The sequence below is a fragment of the Abramis brama genome, assembly GCF_963993115.1.
Source record: "Abramis brama genome assembly, chromosome: 20".
Classification (NCBI taxonomy): Eukaryota; Metazoa; Chordata; class Actinopteri; order Cypriniformes; family Leuciscidae; genus Abramis; species Abramis brama.
In genome coordinates, this window is record NC_139982.1 from 30,726,081 (window position 1) to 30,745,958 (window position 19,878).

General features: G+C 34.9%; 1 protein-coding gene across 1 annotated transcript in view; it reads left to right on the forward strand.

Annotated features, from left to right (window-relative positions):
* The window catches only part of kcnq1.2 (potassium voltage-gated channel, KQT-like subfamily, member 1.2), a gene marked incomplete at its 5' end in the record, with an annotated part of 148,552 nt that overhangs the window by 30,239 nt on the left and 98,435 nt on the right, over positions 1-19,878 (forward strand). The window contains 6 exons of the mRNA XM_084095240.1: positions 49-180; positions 3,100-3,241; positions 5,259-5,285; positions 6,145-6,195; positions 6,412-6,520; positions 6,792-6,860. Coding sequence (XP_083951366.1) covers positions 49-180; positions 3,100-3,241; positions 5,259-5,285; positions 6,145-6,195; positions 6,412-6,520; positions 6,792-6,860 — 530 coding nt within the window. The remainder of the gene's footprint in view (positions 1-48; positions 181-3,099; positions 3,242-5,258; positions 5,286-6,144; positions 6,196-6,411; positions 6,521-6,791; positions 6,861-19,878) is intronic.

Consider the following 19,878-nt stretch of genomic DNA (forward strand, 5'->3'; position numbering starts at 1 on the left):
ATACAGCACGGTCTCCCGTACCTTATTGCGTTCATCTATGTAACTCAGACGCTGTGGAGATGCTACGCTTGCGAGAAGTCCAACGGGTGTACGGCCACGTGGAAGATGTACGTGCTGACGGGCGACTACATTCCCATCATACACTCGGAAAACTCCAGTCCGGGCAACTTCAGACGGCTGGTGAGGAAACACACACTCCCTGTTTGCGAACGGATATTTCTCTGTCTTGTCTTTCAAACCCTTTGTGTTGTTTTTCGGTCATTGTCATGTTCTTTCCTGTCGATTGTCCCGACTGAGCCTCCATAGCGGGACACTGCAAAGCCCAGACAGTGGAAGCATTTCTCTAGAGGGGCTTTATTGTGCGTTAAGTCTTTTCTATAGGCTCATGTGAATTTCCCAGAATGCATGTAAAGGCCTCTGCAGGGCATAGGTGAACAGGAGTGTGATGGGCGTTTTAGATGACGTTAATATTGGACAGTAGTAAAAGACTTTTTAGACTTTTTAACAGACTATTTTCCACATGGTTTTTGTGCCATTTTTTCAAGTGTTACATTTGTCTTTTACTTGTAGAGATGGGAAGTCAGACTCATTTTAGCTATTAAGTTCATTTGGATGGTTCCTAATATTTTTAATACACATTCCTGGTTTGAAGTATGTCAGCTTACAGAAGTAAAATATGTTGTGAATGCCACTTCATTTTGCCTTCAAATGCATATTTATTGTGTGACTTTTCCAGCTACTTTTTTTTTTTCTTGTCTGAGAATGTCTTTTCTCTCATATCTAGTGTTGTGAAGATCAGTTTGTTTTATTGAATCAGTTCATTTGGGTTGTTCATATAAATGAACTGAGTTAGAAAATGATTCACTGATTCTTTTTCTGTGCAGCATTTTATACTTTTTTATTGCAGCATATAAATATTTATTTAAAATATAATCATAAATGTTCCTTGATCATCTGAATGATTTCTGAAGGATCATGTGACACTGAAGACTGGAGTAATGATGCTGAAAATTCAGCTTTGATCACAGGAATAAATTACAGCTTACAATAGATTCACATAGAAAACAGTTATTTTAAATTGAAATAATATTTCACAATATTACTGATTTTACTGTATTTATAATTAAATAAATGCAATCTTGGTGAGCAGATTAGATATTTGTAGTTGTATTAGTTGTAATTAGTAATATAAACTCTTACAGTTTCAAATCAACATGAAATTAAACTAATTTTACCTCTTTAATTTGACACATTTACAGTAAATGTGATATTCAACGAGAAAATTAAAGGGGCGAGACTTGATATTTTGAGATTGCATTTATTAATCATAGTTAATATTAATTGCACTGTGAATTAACATGAACAATGAACAGCTGTATTTTTATATATAACAACTGTTAATTAACTAACATTAAGAAAGATGAATACATACATTAGCTGATGTTAATGAACCTTATTGTCAAGTGTTACTGTTGTTTTTAGTGTAAATGTGTCTGCAAAAATAATAAAATAGGTAAGTATTCAAAAAAAGTTTAAAATAACAACTTCTTAGTAGCCTTTAGTGTTGCAAACTATGTTTTTTAAACAGCTTGACCATCATTTAAACTAGTTCAGACGATGAAAAGCTAGTAGTTTAACTTCCCCAACACTGCCTTCGAGGGACTTTGCGCGTTTGACATGGAGCCAGAAGCTTTTTGCCATTCAACATTTTAATTAACACTGTGCCGTGTGACGGGTTTAACCCCGCGGTGGATTCCACGGGGCGATTTTCAAGGTGAGAATAAAAGAGAGAGCCGGCCGGGATGTAGGTTGAGGTGTGAGAAGCGCCGCGAGAGCCCTGATGTCATGGGACGGAGTGGTTTCTCGGTGTCTCTCGCTCACCCGTTTGACCCCCTTTGTCTGTCTCGCACAAAGACTCAGTCAAATGCCATGATGTCATCGCAGCCGCTCTCCTGGGAGCAAAACCTTTGTGTAGCGCAAGAACAACAAAACAATCTTTGTGTAGCTCTGACTCCAAAACATATTGGGTCCAACTCTTTCCGCGCGGGCGTGTGACTGCTCTCGTTCATAAACCCCTCATTCATTCATCCGTCCCGTGTTTACTTCCCCCTATAGCAGTTATTCAGCCCTGATTTTATGTTGTTTCGTGACGTGACTCATGTTTTACTCCGGAGGTATTCGCTTGTGTAGGTTGCAAAGTCACCGCAGAATTCATAAATTCACAACATGCATATTCATGATGCTGTCCAATAAAGGGCAAATTTGAAATTCATATCTGTGGGATTTTTGCCCTGTGAATCGTCGATGTGTCATTTTTATTTTTTTATTTTTTTTACGCAAGTCTTATCAGATTCTTGGGAAGAAACAAAGAGTTTCTTGAAACCGCCGCGTCGATTGCTTATCAGATTAAATATGAGATTTAATGTGGCTTTGTTTTTGGATTTAGGATTCGGACGTCACCGTTCTTCTGAATTTCTCTCTGCATGCAATAATGGCATTTAAAGTGTAAAATCATCATTTACTTTCCCTCATGTTGCGTATAACTTTTGTTTTATGTTTTCCATAAAATATGAGGGAGTGAAAAGATAAATGAAAGTGTTTTATTAGTTGTTTTCAGTGTAAATGTTTCTGCAAACTAGTGTTAATTTAGCATTATTTATATGTTATTATAGAATTTATTAATATTTTGAATAATCTTTTATGTTTTCAGCTTTCATTGTAGTTTTGTTATGAGCTTTTGTCTGTTTTTGTTTTTGTGTTTTACTGTTTTTTTATTTAATTTTATATTTTTTAGCTTTACTTTATTTAAACTTGATTTTCACCACAGGGGGTCTTTAACTTTAACTTTAACTTTAACAATTATCAATTTACTAGTTCAGATAACCATCATTTACTCACCCCATCTCGTTCCAAACCCATAAAACACTTTTGAAGCGTATTTTTTTTATTGTTGTCCATTTATAAAGGGGTACTCCAGCTCTGGAAATGACAAAAAGCATCATAAAACTTGTAGTGCATGTGACACTTGCACTAAATTCCATTTTAGATGAATAATTCCTTTAAAAAGTCCATGTAATGTTGTGACTCCTGCCTCCTCAGAGCAAGCGATACAAGCGGAAGCCCAAGGCCACGCGTGATAACGGTTCTCTGGGTCCCGGAGGAGAACGAGCCATTTCCATCCCGCAAATCACCTACGACCACATCGATGATAAAGACGGGGTCTTCTCAGACGAGTCCTCAGGTAACACAAGCTTATTATTCTCTTCTCTATCACCATTGAAACTGACTTCTGTTATCATAGGTCATGTAATACTTCATCTGGAATTCAGTTAAGTTACTAAAAAATGTATAGCTTATCATAATGCCATTTATTTTGCTTTGGGAAGCTTCATTGTTTTTGATCCGTTCACTGTCGGTATGTTTTCATGCACTGATTTCATCAATCCGTCACTGAATCCAATCCTATATCATTACTGTTTATATGACCTAAACTTTGTAATCCAATTCAAATATTCATTTACATGTGCACTACATCTATTCTGAACATAATTTCTAAATATTTGACCATATGCAGGTTTGCGAGACGTAAATAAACACACACACCGCGGCACCGCTAATGTGCGCAAGATGTTTTAGTATCAGATTGAGAAAGTATTTGGATTTAAAGGTTTACGCGCCTAATCGGATCGATTCAGGGGTTTACATGAAGACCATTCAGTTCAATTGAGACTTCACTATATTTTTTTATTATTATTTTCAGTTTTTATTTTAATTTTAGTTTAAGTTTTAGTTTAGTTTTAGTTTAAGTTTTAGTTTAGTTTAAGTTAATAATTGTATTTGCTATTTATTTTATTTTATTTAGTTTTTTAATCTGCTCGAGAAAGTATTTGGATTTAAAGGTTTACGTGCCTAATCGGATCGATTGAGATGTTTACATGAAAACGATTCAGTTCAATTGAGACTTTTATTTTTTAAATGTAAAAAAAAAAAAAAAAAAAAAAAAAAAAAAAAAAATATATATATATATATATATATATATATATATATATATATATATATAATTTTTTTACTATTTTTTTTAAATTATTATTATTGATTTTTTGATTTTTTGAATCCGATGAAGAAAGTATTTAGAGTTTTCCGTGCCAATAATTTGTCTGAGTTTTTTTAACATGCCTGATTGGATCGTTTGAGGAGTTTGAAGAGATGAAGAGAGTTTATTTCAGTTTCTCAATCCGATTATTAGCAGATTATTAGTTTGCATGTAACATTGCCAGTGTTGACCCACCGTTAAGAAGAGGACCTTGTTCCTGATGTTTCTTCTTAACAGTGTCACATGAGAAGCCTGTCCGTTAAGTGAATTAGACCGCGGCAAATCTGAGCTTGATTTTATTAAGTCTTGCGTATGAATGAGTGTCGACTCGTATAGGCCAAATTCAACAGATCGCTCTCATCTGGCTTCCAGAAAACTGGAAATACCTGAGTAGTAATAAGCACAAAAATGTTGAACTTGCATCCAAGAAACTGAAGTGAAAGTTTCTTCTCCACTGGAGCGTCCAGTGAAACTCATCAACCAGAAAACAAGACACAAAAGAGGCTGCAGTCGTTTACGTACTCCATTCTTTTACCCCATAAATTGAGCGGAAGTGCATAAAGAGGATGGAAAGATGAAAAGTTTCGACGTGACCCACTTTTCCGTATTGAATAAATGTCATTTTCCACATGTGAATGGAAGGCATCCGGCGCTCAAACGGTCCCCTGCTAAACCAGTCTGTTAATAAGTCTGTTTTTATGAGTTTTCCTGTCAAACGGCTTCATCATAAAAGCAGACACATCAACACAGACGGTCCCCAGCAGAGACGTCTCTTCTGAAGCTTAATTAGAAGTGAAGAGGGGAAAGATAATGAAATCGCAGCACATGTCTGCAGTCCTTTGAACTGGGGAAAAAGAAAAAATCATGTTCAGCAGTTTGGCTTATCAAAGCCTTGAGCCGCTTATGGTCTGAGCGTTTGTTGAAAAAGTTTATTTACCATTCATTACCATCCAGTAAGTGCTAAAGTTCTGAGATGAATCATAACATTTAGGAAAAGTGACATTTTCAACCCATCATGTAACGCATTTCTGAGTTAAACTGGAAATTCAACAAGACAAATACAGGAGGACTTGGTTTTTATCCTCTGGGAATTGACTGGATTGTAAAAAGTTAGACCAAATGTCCCACTAAGTTTAAACGGTTACATGTTTTTCCCTTTACGCAGGCATCACAAAACTTTTCCGATCGTCAGGTGAGAACTTTGGCGCTGTGGTTTTCTGCTTCTGCTTCTGCTTTTTTTGCAAGTGCATGTTGTATTGATGTGGCTTGCAACTTAAAGACGCTTAAAAACAAAAAAGTGACAATTAAAAGGCAGCGGTTTGCATCAATTATTCAATGCGTGTTAAAGCATTTCCATTAAAACAGATAAAAAATGTATAAATAAAAGAAGAAATGAAAATTAAAAGAGTATAGAGATGTGAAATCGATGTGACTAGCAGCTCAGATCATTTGGAGTTTGATGAGAAATACACACACACACACACACACACACACACACACACACACACACACACACACTCTCATATGTGTATGTGAATGTGTATATATATATATATATATATATATATATATATATATATATATATATATAATGTATATTTATGTATATATAAATGTATATATATTCCTCATATTTAAGGAAAACTGCATCAGTTGAATGCATGAAGTGTCCAACAATACACACTTTGTTTTTTCAGTTAAATAAGTGCATCATCTGGATATTTTTCTTTTGGGAATTTTTACACTAATAAAAATGGCATAGAATAGTGCGCAATTTGGGACGCAATTTGGGACGCCTTTTTTATCAGGCTAATTGGTTAGCATGCATAACATAATGCACTTAATTTTTCAGACTATTAAGTGCATCATTTGGTTTAAAGTGCACTTTTTCTTATATATTTATGCAAAGAAAAAAAAAACGGGCATAAGCACACAGCTTTACTACCTCAACTTTCATATTGATCGTGTTTTGCCTCTGTCGCTTATCTTGTGTTGTTTGTCATTTAGCATGATCTTAGTTTGCACTTTTTCTTCTATCTGCATGTCAATAGACCGGCAGCGCTCGTGGTCGGCTTTCACTCTCAGCTGTCCTTCTTCTCCAGGTATCTGTCTTTCTTTTCCTTGCCTCGTTTTTGCAATTTTTCTTTCTTTCTCTTGCTTTCACAGTCTCTTTTCTTGAGTTTTCTCTCATTCTCACATTTTCTGATATTTGTGCAGTTATTTATATCACATCTAAACTCTTGCCTGTTATCTTTTATATCATCTGTCATGCGAATTTGTGGTTTATTGGAGATACTATAATTGAATTTTCTCTACAGTTAAGAAAAAGTTGGATGGCCCCGTGATCTCCCGAAACAACAGTCTGATGGATGAACTGGACTTCACTGGTGAAGACATCGCTCTACCTGTAGTAACAGACGCTTCACAGTGAGTTCCTCTGGTTTTTCATCCATCCATCGAACTCTGTGGTTGTTTGCTTGTGTGTGGTTTGCAGGCTGATGTTGTTCAGTTTAGGAGTTTTGTGTTTGCGTATATGGTGTAAACAAGCAAATGCTTTTGGATTTTCCTCTTTTCCCCTGTCGTTTCATTTCTCTTTTAAAGAATCCTCACCTTTTCATCCTTTTCCCGCCGAATCATCTCAAGATCTTCCTGTTCCTCAGCTGTGAGATGAAGGAAAGCGCCTGTTTCTCTCTTTCAGTCTGTTGAGAAGCCCGTTTGTGGCAAAAGAAGAAGAATCAGTCTCTACTCAGCATTTGAATACAACCAGGTACTGTTTCCTGCCTCAATCATCTCTCTTTCATGTCTCTTTCCTGTCTGTTTCCTGTCTCTTTCCTGTCTGTTTCCGGTCTCATTCCTGTTTGTTTCATGTTTCTTTCCTGTTTGTTTCCGGTCTCTTTCCTCTTTGTTTCATCTTTCTTTCCTGTCTGTTTCCTGTCCCTTTTCTGTTTGTTTCCGGTCTCATTCCTGTTTGTTTCATGTTTCTTTCCTGTTTGTTTCCGGTCTCATTCCTGTCTGTTTCCGGTCTCTTTCCTGTTTGTTTAATGTTTCCTGTCTCTTTCCTCTTTGTTTCCTGCCTCATTCACCTCTCTTTCATGTCTCTTTCCTGTCTGTTTCCTGTCTCTTTCCTGTCTGTTTCCGGTCTCATTCCTGTTTGTTTCATGTTTCTTTCCTGTTTGTTTCCGGTCTCTTTCCTCTTTGTTTCATGTCTCTTTCCTGTCTGTTTCCTGTCCCTTTCCTGTCTGTTTCCGGTCTCATTCCTGTTTGTTTCATGTTTCTTTCCTGTTTGTTTCCGGTCTCTTTCCTCTTTGTTTCATGTCTCTTTCCTGTCTGTTTCCTGTCCCTTTTCTGTTTGTTTCCGGTCTCATTCCTGTTTGTTTCCGGTCTCATTCCTGTTTGTTTCATGTTTCTTTCCTGTTTGTTTCCGGTCTCTTTCCTCTTTGTTTCATGTCTCTTTCCTGTCTGTTTCCTGTCCCTTTCCTGTCTGTTTCCGGTCTCATTCCTGTTTGTTTCATGTTTCTTTCCTGTTTGTTTCCGGTCTCTTTCCTCTTTGTTTCATGTCTCTTTCCTGTCTGTTTCCTGTCCCTTTTCTGTTTGTTTCCGGTCTCATTCCTGTTTGTTTCCGGTCTCATTCCTGTTTGTTTCCGGTCTCATTCCTGTCTGTTTCCGGTCTCTTTCCTCTTTGTTTCATGTCTCTTTCCTGTCTGTTTCCTGTCCCTTTTCTGTTTGTTTCCGGTCTCATTCCTATTTGTTTCATGTCTCATTACTGTTTTATTTCATGTTTCTTTCCTGTCCCTTTCCTGTCTGTTTCCGGTCTCATTCCTGTTTGCTTCCAGTCTCTTTCCTGTTTGTTTAATGTTTCCTGTCTCTTTCCTATTTGTTTCATGTCTCATTACTGTTTTATTTCATGTTTCTTTCTTGTCCCTTTCCTGTCTGTTTCCGGTCTCATTCCTGTCTGTTTCATGTTTCTTTCCTGTTTGCTTCCGGTCTCTTTCCTCTTTGTTTGATGTTTCCTGTCTATATCCTGTCTGTTTCCTGTCTCATTACTGTCTTGTTTTCTGTTTCTTTCCTGTCCCGTAAATTTGATTATATGATTATGTGATTATGTGAGGCATCCTCTCAGTTTGTTTCTCTCTCAGCTGTGGTGATTTTGAACTTTTTTTGTAACCCTTTACAATAAGGTTCCATTTGTTGACATTAGTTAAGTACAGTATTTAGAGCGTCCATAGTAATGAACTAACAATGAAAAATACTTCTGATGCATTTATTAATCTTAGTTGATGTTAATGTAAACATTTACAAATGCATTATTGAAATCAAAAGTTGTATCTGGTAATATTATTGAATAGACCTGAGCTACAATGAACAGCTGTGTTTTTAATAGCTAACATTAACAAAGATGAATACATACTATAACAAATGTATTGCTAATTGTTAGTTGTATTCACATTAACAAACTTTAAGTAATGGGACCTTGTTATAAAGTGTTACCAACTATGTTTACCAAAACGTTTTGGTCATTGTATTACAAAAATACTTTTATTTACTAAGCCGACTCAGTGAATCGTTTCTTTTGAAAAGGTCATTTTAATTCATCGTTATGTAACAGATTGTTCCAAGACATCTTGGCTGTCATGAATCTGTCATATATGAAATAGACAGATCTTGTTTCATGAGTCTGTGCGCTGTCAACTTGACTGATTCTGTCGGATATAATAAATCATTCAGACCGGTTTTGTGACCATGATTCCCACGGTCCTGGAAAAGCTTGGAAATATCAGGGAATTTCATAAGTGTGTTTTCTAGGACTAGAAAAAAACATGAAAAATAAATAAATAAAGATTTCGGAAAAGTCATTGAAGTTTCCATAGTCAGTATACATTTTTTTAAAGATATGATCAATTCTAAATAATCACTTTTTTTACTACAAATGACTACAATATTTAATCTTTTAAGAAATTCTAGTATCCTAGAAAACGTATGGAAATTAATTTGCCAGAAAGTGTGGGAACCTTGTGTGACTCTGTTCAGCTGATCCAAACTCATCTTTCTACACATATTTAGGCCAACATACTATATTCTATAGTCCATAAGACGCATATAAGATTTATAAGGCACATAATAATCAGTAATATTATTGATTGTACTGCTCCTGAACGTGAGCTGGATGAGGAAACCACTGTTTTCTGTAGAGCTGCTTTATGGTGCGTCAACTTTGTTTCATAATTGAAAAAGTTTGCAACATCGACGGTTATTAAACTGAATTGAATCAACACTGACGCAATGTGCATAATGACACTATTGTCTTCTTTACAGCAGAATATGAATTCATCTCATATTTTAAGTTTGCATCATTGATTCTCTTATTTTCCTGTTTATTACAGCGAAGCTGCTTTGAAACAAACCCATAAAGCTCTATAAGGAATCAAGATAGCTTGACTTTTAGTCTCTGCTGTGCTGAAAACGCAGGTCTGTTTCCGAGCAGGGCTTGTTTTTGTCGTCTGGCCACTCCTGTGAAAGCATCTCATGTGACTTTCAGCATGTGCTCTGTGTTTTCCTGACACTGGGCGCTGTCTGCTCTCCTGCCGCCCGTGATGAGGTGTGCTAGCGTGGGCCTGTCAAGACCAATGAAAGCATATCTCTCATTAGGGCCTGTGAGAAGCCCTGAAGGCTCATATTAGGGGGGAAATAAAGAACAGGAAGGGCGTGAGAGAGGAAGTGGGCGGTAAAAGAGATGCCGGGTGTAGCGCTGTTTGATCAGAGAAACACAGAATTTGACCTATAATTATCAGTTTTTGGAATACATTTGTTTCCATAAGTATCATTTTTGTGTCTCAGATTGACCCGTGAGCGTGTTTTTCCATCTATAGTCGTCTCTCTCGATAGATGTGACATCTCCCAGATGCACTTAAAGTCATTTGTGTTTGAACGAGGTTGATGTGCTGTTTTAGTTTGACCTTTGACCTCATCTGTGAATCTGCCACACCTATTATGCTTTTTTTCCACGTTCAACTTTCTTTAGTGTGTATTGTTGCTGCTTGAGCATGAAAACGTCCCTCCAGCGGGAGTTCTTCTCTATATCAGTGTCAGTGTTTCTGAACTCCATGAAACGCCTCCATTGTAGTCTTGAGTTTCTTACGGGAACAAACACGTCACAATATTCCTCATTTAAATAATTAATACGCAGAATAAAGGGGCGGGGCCTGGTTGAGTTAGTTAGTAGTGAAACTGGAGGTTATGGAAAGGGGCGGGACATTTCCCAAACACACTCACCAATCACAACACACTGCTCCAGCCGACCAATCAGAGCACAGTGTGCTTTTCAGGAGGAGGGGCTTCATAGAGACAGGAACTAAACAGAGCGTTACTGACAGACTGGGAAGAGAGGAGCCGCAACAATGGAGAATATGAGGAAAATAATCAACATTCAAGCAGGAAAACCTGTTCTAGTAGAGCCAAAAACAACATCAAGACTTAATATGGCCTCTTTAAAGTGTGAATGGCATTGTTTTCTGAAATATTCCACTATAGTTATTAGGTCTTATTGGGAATCAGTCCACAAAAGTGTATTGTTCTCTGTCAGATATTCAGTCAGTTCTCACGAAGAATGATGGGAGTGGGAACACGCATCGTACTGACACAAAACAACTCTGTCTGAGACTAAGTATAATGAGAGGATGAAGTGGAGGAGGATCCAGCCAGACTTCTGCGAGTCTCGAGAGTATGAAATCATCTGTGACTCATGTGCCTGGTTATTGAGATCATTTACACTGGGAATATCTTCAGTCTCAGAGAGGGTCTGATAATATGTAAATCTGAGAACTCTGAATCTTAAACTGAAGATTATGCCATTATATTCTTTCTCTCTTTCTTTGAGTTTGCTTGGCATGCTGTACTACTCATATTATTATGCTAATTTCTGTGTTTATGGAATACTTGGATGACTTACAAGTTGTGCCAAAATGTGCAGCGTACATCCAAAGCACATTGTGTAAGATTTGGTATCCCACAATGCAAAGCACTCTACTTGACCTTCCATTTCTGGTGTGATTCATCTGGAAAAAAGTTTTCCCATAAATTGTGATAAAATGCAAAATAACTATTTTAAATAGTTTCTATATAGCAAATACATTTTCATATTATGCAATATAAAGACGAAGTATGCATGCTAGAAGCCTTGCGAGGGTTCATTATTCAGATAGATACTCATTTTATTAGTACTAGTTTTTATTTTACATTTGTTTACCATTTTTAATAGCAAAAGTATTAAATATATATTTGTTGGCCGAGAACTTAAGTTTAGGGTCCAATTCTCACTATAAACTAGTTGCTTTTTAGCATGCATTTTACTATGATATTGGCTGTTTTATTTAGTACTTATAAAGCACATATTAATGCCTTATTCTGCATGACCTTATTCTACATCCTTTAATCTAAATTAACAACTACTTTACTAACTGTTAAATTCCAGTGATTAGGAGTTTGAGGCAAAAGTTGTAGTAAATAGTGAGAATTTTAATTGATAGTTAATAGTGAGAATGAATAAATGCAAATGCCAGTCTCTCTCTCTCTCTCTCTCTCTCTCTCTCTCTCTCTCTCTCTCTCTCTCTCTCTTTGCTTTTGTTTGTCCCTGCTCAATCCCAGAATTCCTCTGTGATATCATTGCTGGAGCATGTGTGTGTGTGTGTGTGTGTGTGTGTGTGTGTTCGATACATCAGCGCTGCGGGTGAGTCAGGTGGAATGTTAAGGCTTGTGTTTTTCTGTGGCCGTTTAGTCATGAGAGCTGAACTCAGATCAGGTTTGAGACGGTTTTACCAGACCGGCTCAATGAAAGGTCTTTTCATGAGGACTGAAATGAAAGAGCAGGATTTGTAGGGGCTTGTGTCAAATTAATGAATTGCTGTGCCGTTGTGAGAAGATCTTTGACTGTGTTCTGGCTGCCGGGAGTGTTTGGAAATGAGCTGAGCACTTCAAGCGCTCGGACCGCCAGCTCCTGCTCAAACATAATTCAGGATTTCCAGAAGATTTATTGCTTGTGTAACGAGGACACTTGGCTTCTAGTCTCGTCTAGCCGGACGTTTGACTATCAGCGTAAACTGTGGTTCAGTTTCAAGGGTTTTTTTCTGCATAAGCACACATTAAAAAAATTAAATAAATAAATATATATATATATATATATATATATATATATATATATATATATATATATATTAAACTTTATTTAAATTCTTAATTATTTTAAGTTTACACACACACACGTTATTAATGTAAAAAAAAATATATATATATATATATATTTATATAGAATGTAATAAAAAAGTATGTTTTTATTTAAATAAAAAGTTTTAATAAGTTTTAGTTTTAATATATTTTCATTTAGTTTCAATTTAATTTAATTGAATTTCAATTTAATTGAAAGTATACCATATATATATGTGTGTGTGTGTGTGTGTGTATAAACTAAATTAAAATATATTAAAATATTTTAAATAAAAACATACATATTTGTATAACATTTTATATTATTTTAAATTTCATTATTGTGTGTGTGTGTGTGTGTGTGTAATAAAGTAACTATAAATCATATTAAATAATTAAATATAGGGCTTGTATCAGATCTGTTGCTAATAAAAGCCAGTCTGCCTGTTTTCTTTTCTCTGTGTTTTCTTCTTCAGCTCTGTATGCCACAACCTATCTTTCAGAAATTGGAAAAAAAAATAATATGGGAAGGAGAAATAAACACCGGATATTGCTGTTCAGGGAGTGAGATGCTGCGCTCTCCGTCTTTGGTTTTTGAGCGAGTTCACGTTGAACGACATGTTTATTTTGATTGAGCTTGACCTCTGACCCCCTCGTCATTCCCATAAACCCCTTATTAGTGAACATTAAAATATTTGGGTTTTTTCAGCACTAGTGTTTTCAGTTGCGTTTGACGTGTGTTTTGATGAGGGATTGCTATTTTAATCGTTATCTTTGTATTTAATGCTGTGTAATCGGTTTAATGTGGAGGTAATGGCAGGTTAACTGGAAGGAATGAATAAATACATGTAAATATTAGTATAAACACTGAGAGCAGATGGAATTACTATTTTCTTAATAGTGATATATATATTATATATGATATTTCTTAACTTTGTTTTTGTAACTTTGTAACTTTTTCTTAACATTGTTCTTTTTTCTTTATAATTTTATTGTTTTCATTGTTCTAATTTTAATTAATTAATTTTATTTGTGCTTTAAAAATATTTTCCAGTGGAAAAATAAACTTAATTCAAGATATATTCTTTGAATATTCTTTGAGCCTTTAATATCTTATGCAGTTTTGCTCTTATTATTTTAGGAATCTTTAGTAAAATATTTGTACAGGAATAAAATGATTCAAAATTATTATTATTATTATTATTGTATATTTTATTTGTAAAAAATGAACAGTGAAGTTAGTGTAAAATAAAATGAAAGCGTATTAGGTTCCTCTGCAGAAGAATGAGTGTGTCGATTTTGTCAGTTTTATTAAATATCCTTCAGCGAGTCTGGTTTTGCTCTCGAAGTCCCACAGAACTAAAAGTCCTCGTCTCTTTTCAAAGGTTATTCTCTCTCTCTGTCATGCACCTGTACAAATATGAGGCTGGTGTTTCTGCTGGCTGTGTGTGTGTAATGAAAACACCTGAGCACTGAGGGTTCAGGTGGTCTGCTCCGGACTCTCTCTCTCTCTCTGATGTGGGTTTGTTTGGGTGGGACGAGAGAAAGAGAGCGTCAGTGTTTTGGTGGGACGCGAGCGTTGATGAAATTGGATTAAGATTAAATGTCTGCTGAGATTTAAACACACACCTCAGAGACACAGATGCGCTCTGTTTGTCTCTGCGTTTCTCTTTATCTGTCTTCTAACTTTCGCTAAAACACACACTGGCTTTCTGTTTTTCTTTCCTCACACACACACACACACACACACACAAACACACACACACACACACACACACCTTCTTTCATGAAGTGCTGCTGGTTGTTGAGCAGGACACACCTGTGTGGAATGAAGCTGTCTTTGTGTTCAGTTCTGCCGAGGAAGGGGGCGGGGCATCGCAGAATGTGGGTGGGACTGGAGGCGGAGCTTAGTGGCCCTCAGGGAGTGTTCTGATTTAAATATTTGCATACTGGTTACTGCAATATTATATTTGTATTATTTTAACTTTTTTGTGATCTTAATGTCATCACAAAGTGTCTTTGGCAGTAAAGGTAGTTAGCTACCTCTAGATATTTATGTTTAATGTTTAAATGTAATATTAAATTCTATTTTTTATTATTTATTTTAATTTTTCTCCTGTTTGATTTTAGTAATGTCATGAGAAAAAGCATATTTGGAAGTAAAAAGTAGTTAGCTGCCTCTACATATTTATTTTTAATATTCACATTTAATATTCTATTCTTTATTATTTTACATTTAATTTTTTTTTATATTTTTTTTTTCCTCCGGTTTGATCTTAGTAATGTCATGAGAAAAGCATCTTGGGCAGTAAACGTGGTTTACTACCTCTAGATATTTCTGTTGAATATTTATATATATATATAAATATATATATGTATATAAATATATATATATATATATATATATATATATATATATATATATTTATTTAAAATAATTTTATATTTACTTTTTTTAAACATTATATTCGCCTGTTTTATATTAGTAATGTCATGGGGGGAAGCATTTTTGTAAGTAAAAAAGTAGTGAGCTACCTCTACATATTTCCATTTAATATTTGTATTTAATATTCTATTTTAATATTCTATTTTTTTTATTATTTTACTTTTTACTTTTCTTCTTACTTCACATATCTGTTCGATATTTCTAATAATTTAAATATTGAGTTTATAATTGTTAACTACTAATAACTATGAGTTTATAATAATTTAACTATTGAATTTAGTGTCTTAATACAGAATAGTTCACTCTGAAATGAGTTGTTCTCGTAATGTATATGTAAATGCACTACTTTGCATTCATGTGGCTTCCAGTTATCGTGTTGAAAATGAATTTCTTTTTATGAAAACGTGTTAAAATGGTTGATATTCATTTGATAGTCACACTGGAAATGAAATGCTGAGCACATTGCATTATCAACAAAGTGTGTGCTCTAGTTGTGTATTATTTTATTTTTTTTGGCCAAATATTGTTTTTCATCCTCAGGAATATATATCAGAAACATATGATTTGGCTAAAGTGATGATGCTTTCATAGACTAAATTAGAAGTGCACTACTCTGCAGAATTCCCTCCAGATCCAGTGCTGGAAATGTGAGAGAAGTATGCAGGCTCCATCTGGGTCTGATCAGATGTGCACGCTGAACATTTGCATACTCTGCACAGATGCATGCTAAATATAATGAGTAATATGCAAGTATGTTGTTCTGAATATGCCGTCATTGTCCTGTAACACAGCCAGCTCTTATCTTATCTGCTGGAGTTAATGAGATCCACAACATCTCAACCCTAACTGCTGAAAGGCTTAACATCTTGTTTCTGTAGTCTTCTGAAGCCTTGAGATGTTTTTTGTGCCTCAGAGCCTCCATATTTATTACAGATGTGGCGGTAATGCCGTTTCCGAGCAGAGTTTACGGTTGTGTTCAGGGGGAATTAATGCTTCATTACACTAAGTGTTTGCAGTCGGTTGCAGCGTTCATCAGGACTCCAGGACATCTGAGGCCTTATAAGGAACTCGAATCGATAGAAAAAAGTTAGTTAATCCGTTTAGCAATAACTTACTTGGTTTGTGCTAGAGAGACCAGGATCATCAGTCCTGTGTGTGTGTGTGTGTGTATAGTTTATTTATATTGTACAATTTTCAAATTAATTTAAAATTTGATCAATATTGCATCATATATTTTAAGAAATCGTTTTAGCAAAATAAATAAATATGTTCTATTTATACTATTTCCTGACTCTACTATTGTCCAGTGGAAATATATATTTTTTTTTTAGCACAAATACAGATAGATGGATGGATGGATGGACAGATGGATTGACAAGAGAGAGAGATGGATGGAGAGATAGATGGATGGATGGATGGACGGATGGATGGAGAGATAGATGGATGGATGGATGGACGGATGGATGGAGAGATAGATGGATGGATGGATGGACGGATGGATGGAGAGATAGATGGATGGATGGATGGATGGATGGATGGATGGATGGATGGATGGACGGATGGATGGATAGATGGATTGACGAGAGAGAGATGGACTGACAAGAGAGAGAGATGGATGGATGGATGGATGGATAGATGGATTGACGAGAGAGAGATGGACTGACAAGAGAGAGAGATGGATGGATGGATGGATGGATGGATGGATGGATGGACGGATGGACAGATGGTTGGTTGGATGGATGGATGGATGGATGGATGGATGGATGGATGGACGGATGGACAGATGGTTGGTTGGATAGATGGATGGATGGATGGATGGATGGATGGACAGATGGACAGATGGTTGGATAGATGGATGGATGGACGGATGGATGGATGGATGGACAGATACAGTAGATGGATGGATGGATGGATGGATGGATGGATGGATGGATAGATGGATTGACAAGAGAGAGATAGATGGAGAGATAGATGGATGAGAGATAGATGGATGGATGGATGGAGAGATAGATGGATGGATGGATGGAGAGATAGATGGATGGATAGATAGATAGATAGATAGATAGATAGATAGATAGATAGATATTTTCTTTTTTTAAATTCATGAAATCTTTCAGTTGCACAAAAGGTTCTTCATAGTAAAAGAAATGGTTCTGTTTAGAACTGATCATTGAAATGGTTCTTCGATGGCGTTAAAAACCTCTTGTGAAAGCTGTATTTGTAAGAGTGTACTCAGTTTTACAGTGAGTTTTCTCTTACAGTCGTGTCTTATAACTGTGACTGAAGGTCAGAATAAGCTAGTCTAGAAGCGGACTCTGCTTTCCTCATAACCAGAGCCACACAGCCTCATTAAGAGCCCCCGGGGGTCTCGGCTCCAAGTGCCACTAATCATTCCTCCAATAACTCTGGCTGTGTGTTGACAAGCCTCGCTCTCTCTCCTGCACGTGTGTGTGAGCGTTTGAGGGGACGTTCAGTGTGAAACGTGATGTGATGTTACACACAGGCTTGATCTCTGCTACTGTGAGTCTCAAATGATTGCCAGAATAGAAATGCTAGCGGTTTCTCCCTCAGGTGTTGTTAACCTGATTCTCATATGTTCATACGGTGAGTTCCCATACAGTTATCCTGATGAACAGGGACATTTCTGCTTTCTGTTTAAAACAACTGAAACAACTGCCTACAGTGACCTCCAGTAATTTTCACTAAAATTTTGTTAATTAAGGCGACGCGAGCAACATTGGCGATATTTATTTATTTATTTATTATAATGTTTTTATATATAAATTAAAATTAATTAATAAATGTATTAATAAAATACTTTAATAATAAAATGTATTAATAAATGTATTTTTTATTTATTGTAAAATAATTGTAGTTTATTTATTATGAAAATAAATCATTTTATAATGAATTACATTTTATTTATTTATTTAAAAATATTTTTTATTATTTTTTATATATGAATTAAAATTAATTAATAAATGTATTAATACAATAAATACATTTATTAAATAAATGTATTAAATGTATTAATAAATGTTTTTTTTATTATAATTTAATTATAGTTTATTTATTATGAAAATAAATCATTTTATAATGAAATACATTTTTTATTTAATGTTTTATTTAAAAATAGTCATTTATGCAATTATTATAAAATAGTCATTGATTTAATATAAACATAATAATCATTTATTTATTTTCAAATTAAGTCATTTGTTTATTATAAAATAGTAGTCTTATTTTTTTATTTATTATAAATATAATTGTCATTTATCCATGAAAATATATATTTTTTAATTTATTTATGGATTTAAAAAGTATACTAATTCATGCCATTATTATTATTATTATTATTATTATTATTATTATACGCCTCATAACTGATTAAATAAACAATATCGTTCAAACTGCTAATTTGTCTCTCTCTGATTTGCATCCCACTGTCAGGAAGCGGATCTTCAGTCTCATTCGTCCTCATCATAGTGTGATAAATGTGTATCAGTAGAGGACACAAAGCTGGACAGATCGGGGCCTGTCCACTTAACACAGATTCCTGAGGGACAGGAAGTGACCCGTGCACTTCCTGTTTCAGACCTCCACTAGACGCCTTTGATCACTCAAACAGCGACGGACCGATAGAGCAGATTCTCTGATGTTCATATCTCACACCGTTATGAACCAAACAAACACATGGGAAATTAGCTAGCGTACATTTGATCATAGCCATTATCAGCCAGCGTACTGTACGAAAAGACAAAGCAAAGATAAGAGAAATCCTGTGGAGATTGCGGGATAAAGCCACTGATTAACTGCACATAACAAAAGATAAGGAAAATGAGTTTTTAATCAAGTTTATATTACATACTAAAATCATTTTCCCTCGCCATGACCTGGGAATGCTGTCGTTGGGAGGATGTTAAAAATGCTATAGGATTTACTTTGAAACAGTTTTCTCTCAAAAATTGCAAGTAAATGAAAAAAATTAATTACAAAGAATACATTGAAAATTACAATGCAGTGCCTTTTGCAATCCAGTAATTTGCAATGAGTTTTGCCAGCATTCGAAAGCATTGTCATTGAAGATGAAAAAAATAGTTATTTATTTATTTATTTAATAGTAATTTATTTATTATAAACAATAGTCATTTATTTATTTTAAAAAGTCATACATTTAAATATAAAATAATAGTAATTTATTAATACATTTATAAATAAATGTGTGTGTGTATGTATATATATATATATATATATATATATATATATATATATATATATATATATATATAATTATGAACATAAGTAATTTATTTATTTTAAATTTAAGTCATTTGTTTATTATAAAAATAAGTCTATTTAGTACAAAAGTAGCAGTCTTATTTATTTATTAAAATAATAGTAATTATTCTATTATAAGTAAATAGTAACTGATAAACTTGATGTAGGATTTACTTTGAAACGATACAAAGAAACGACACATATCGGACTGAAATAGTATTTTCTTGTAAAATGTACTCCAATAATCTTTGTTTTATTCACAATTTAGAAAAATAATTTCTACAGTGTTGATGATTTAGCTGTTAAACAGGATTTACAGTCGATACAGTAAACTCTCTCTCCAAATGAAAGTTGCGTGACTCAAAGTTAAAAACACGCAACTCAAGTCAAGCATGTTTTAGCAAAGTCATTCCCGAAGGACAAACCGGCACATCGAGTCTCTGAGTCATCCTGGGATGAAAACGTCTAAAAATAAACCCTCATGAGGTAATCTGGCCTGCGCTGACATCATTTCCTTCGCAACTGGACTTCGGCGGATTATAAAAGATCTTAGTTGGCCTGTTAAATCAGGGTTCATCCGGGGAATGAAAAGAAAAACAAAAGATCAGAAGGATGACAGTGTTTGTTTTTGCAGGACGCAGCATATAACACACACACACACACACACGCACACACACACACACACACACACACACACACACTTATGCACATTTCCATCTGTCTAGTGACATTTAATGCATGTTCAACGTCCTCAAACAAACATGAACATAAGATATTAACCCTGGAAAGCCTGACATAAAATAATAGTTTAATTTAGTTTATATTTAATTGCACTAAAACGCTTTTCACTTGATAAAAACTATGA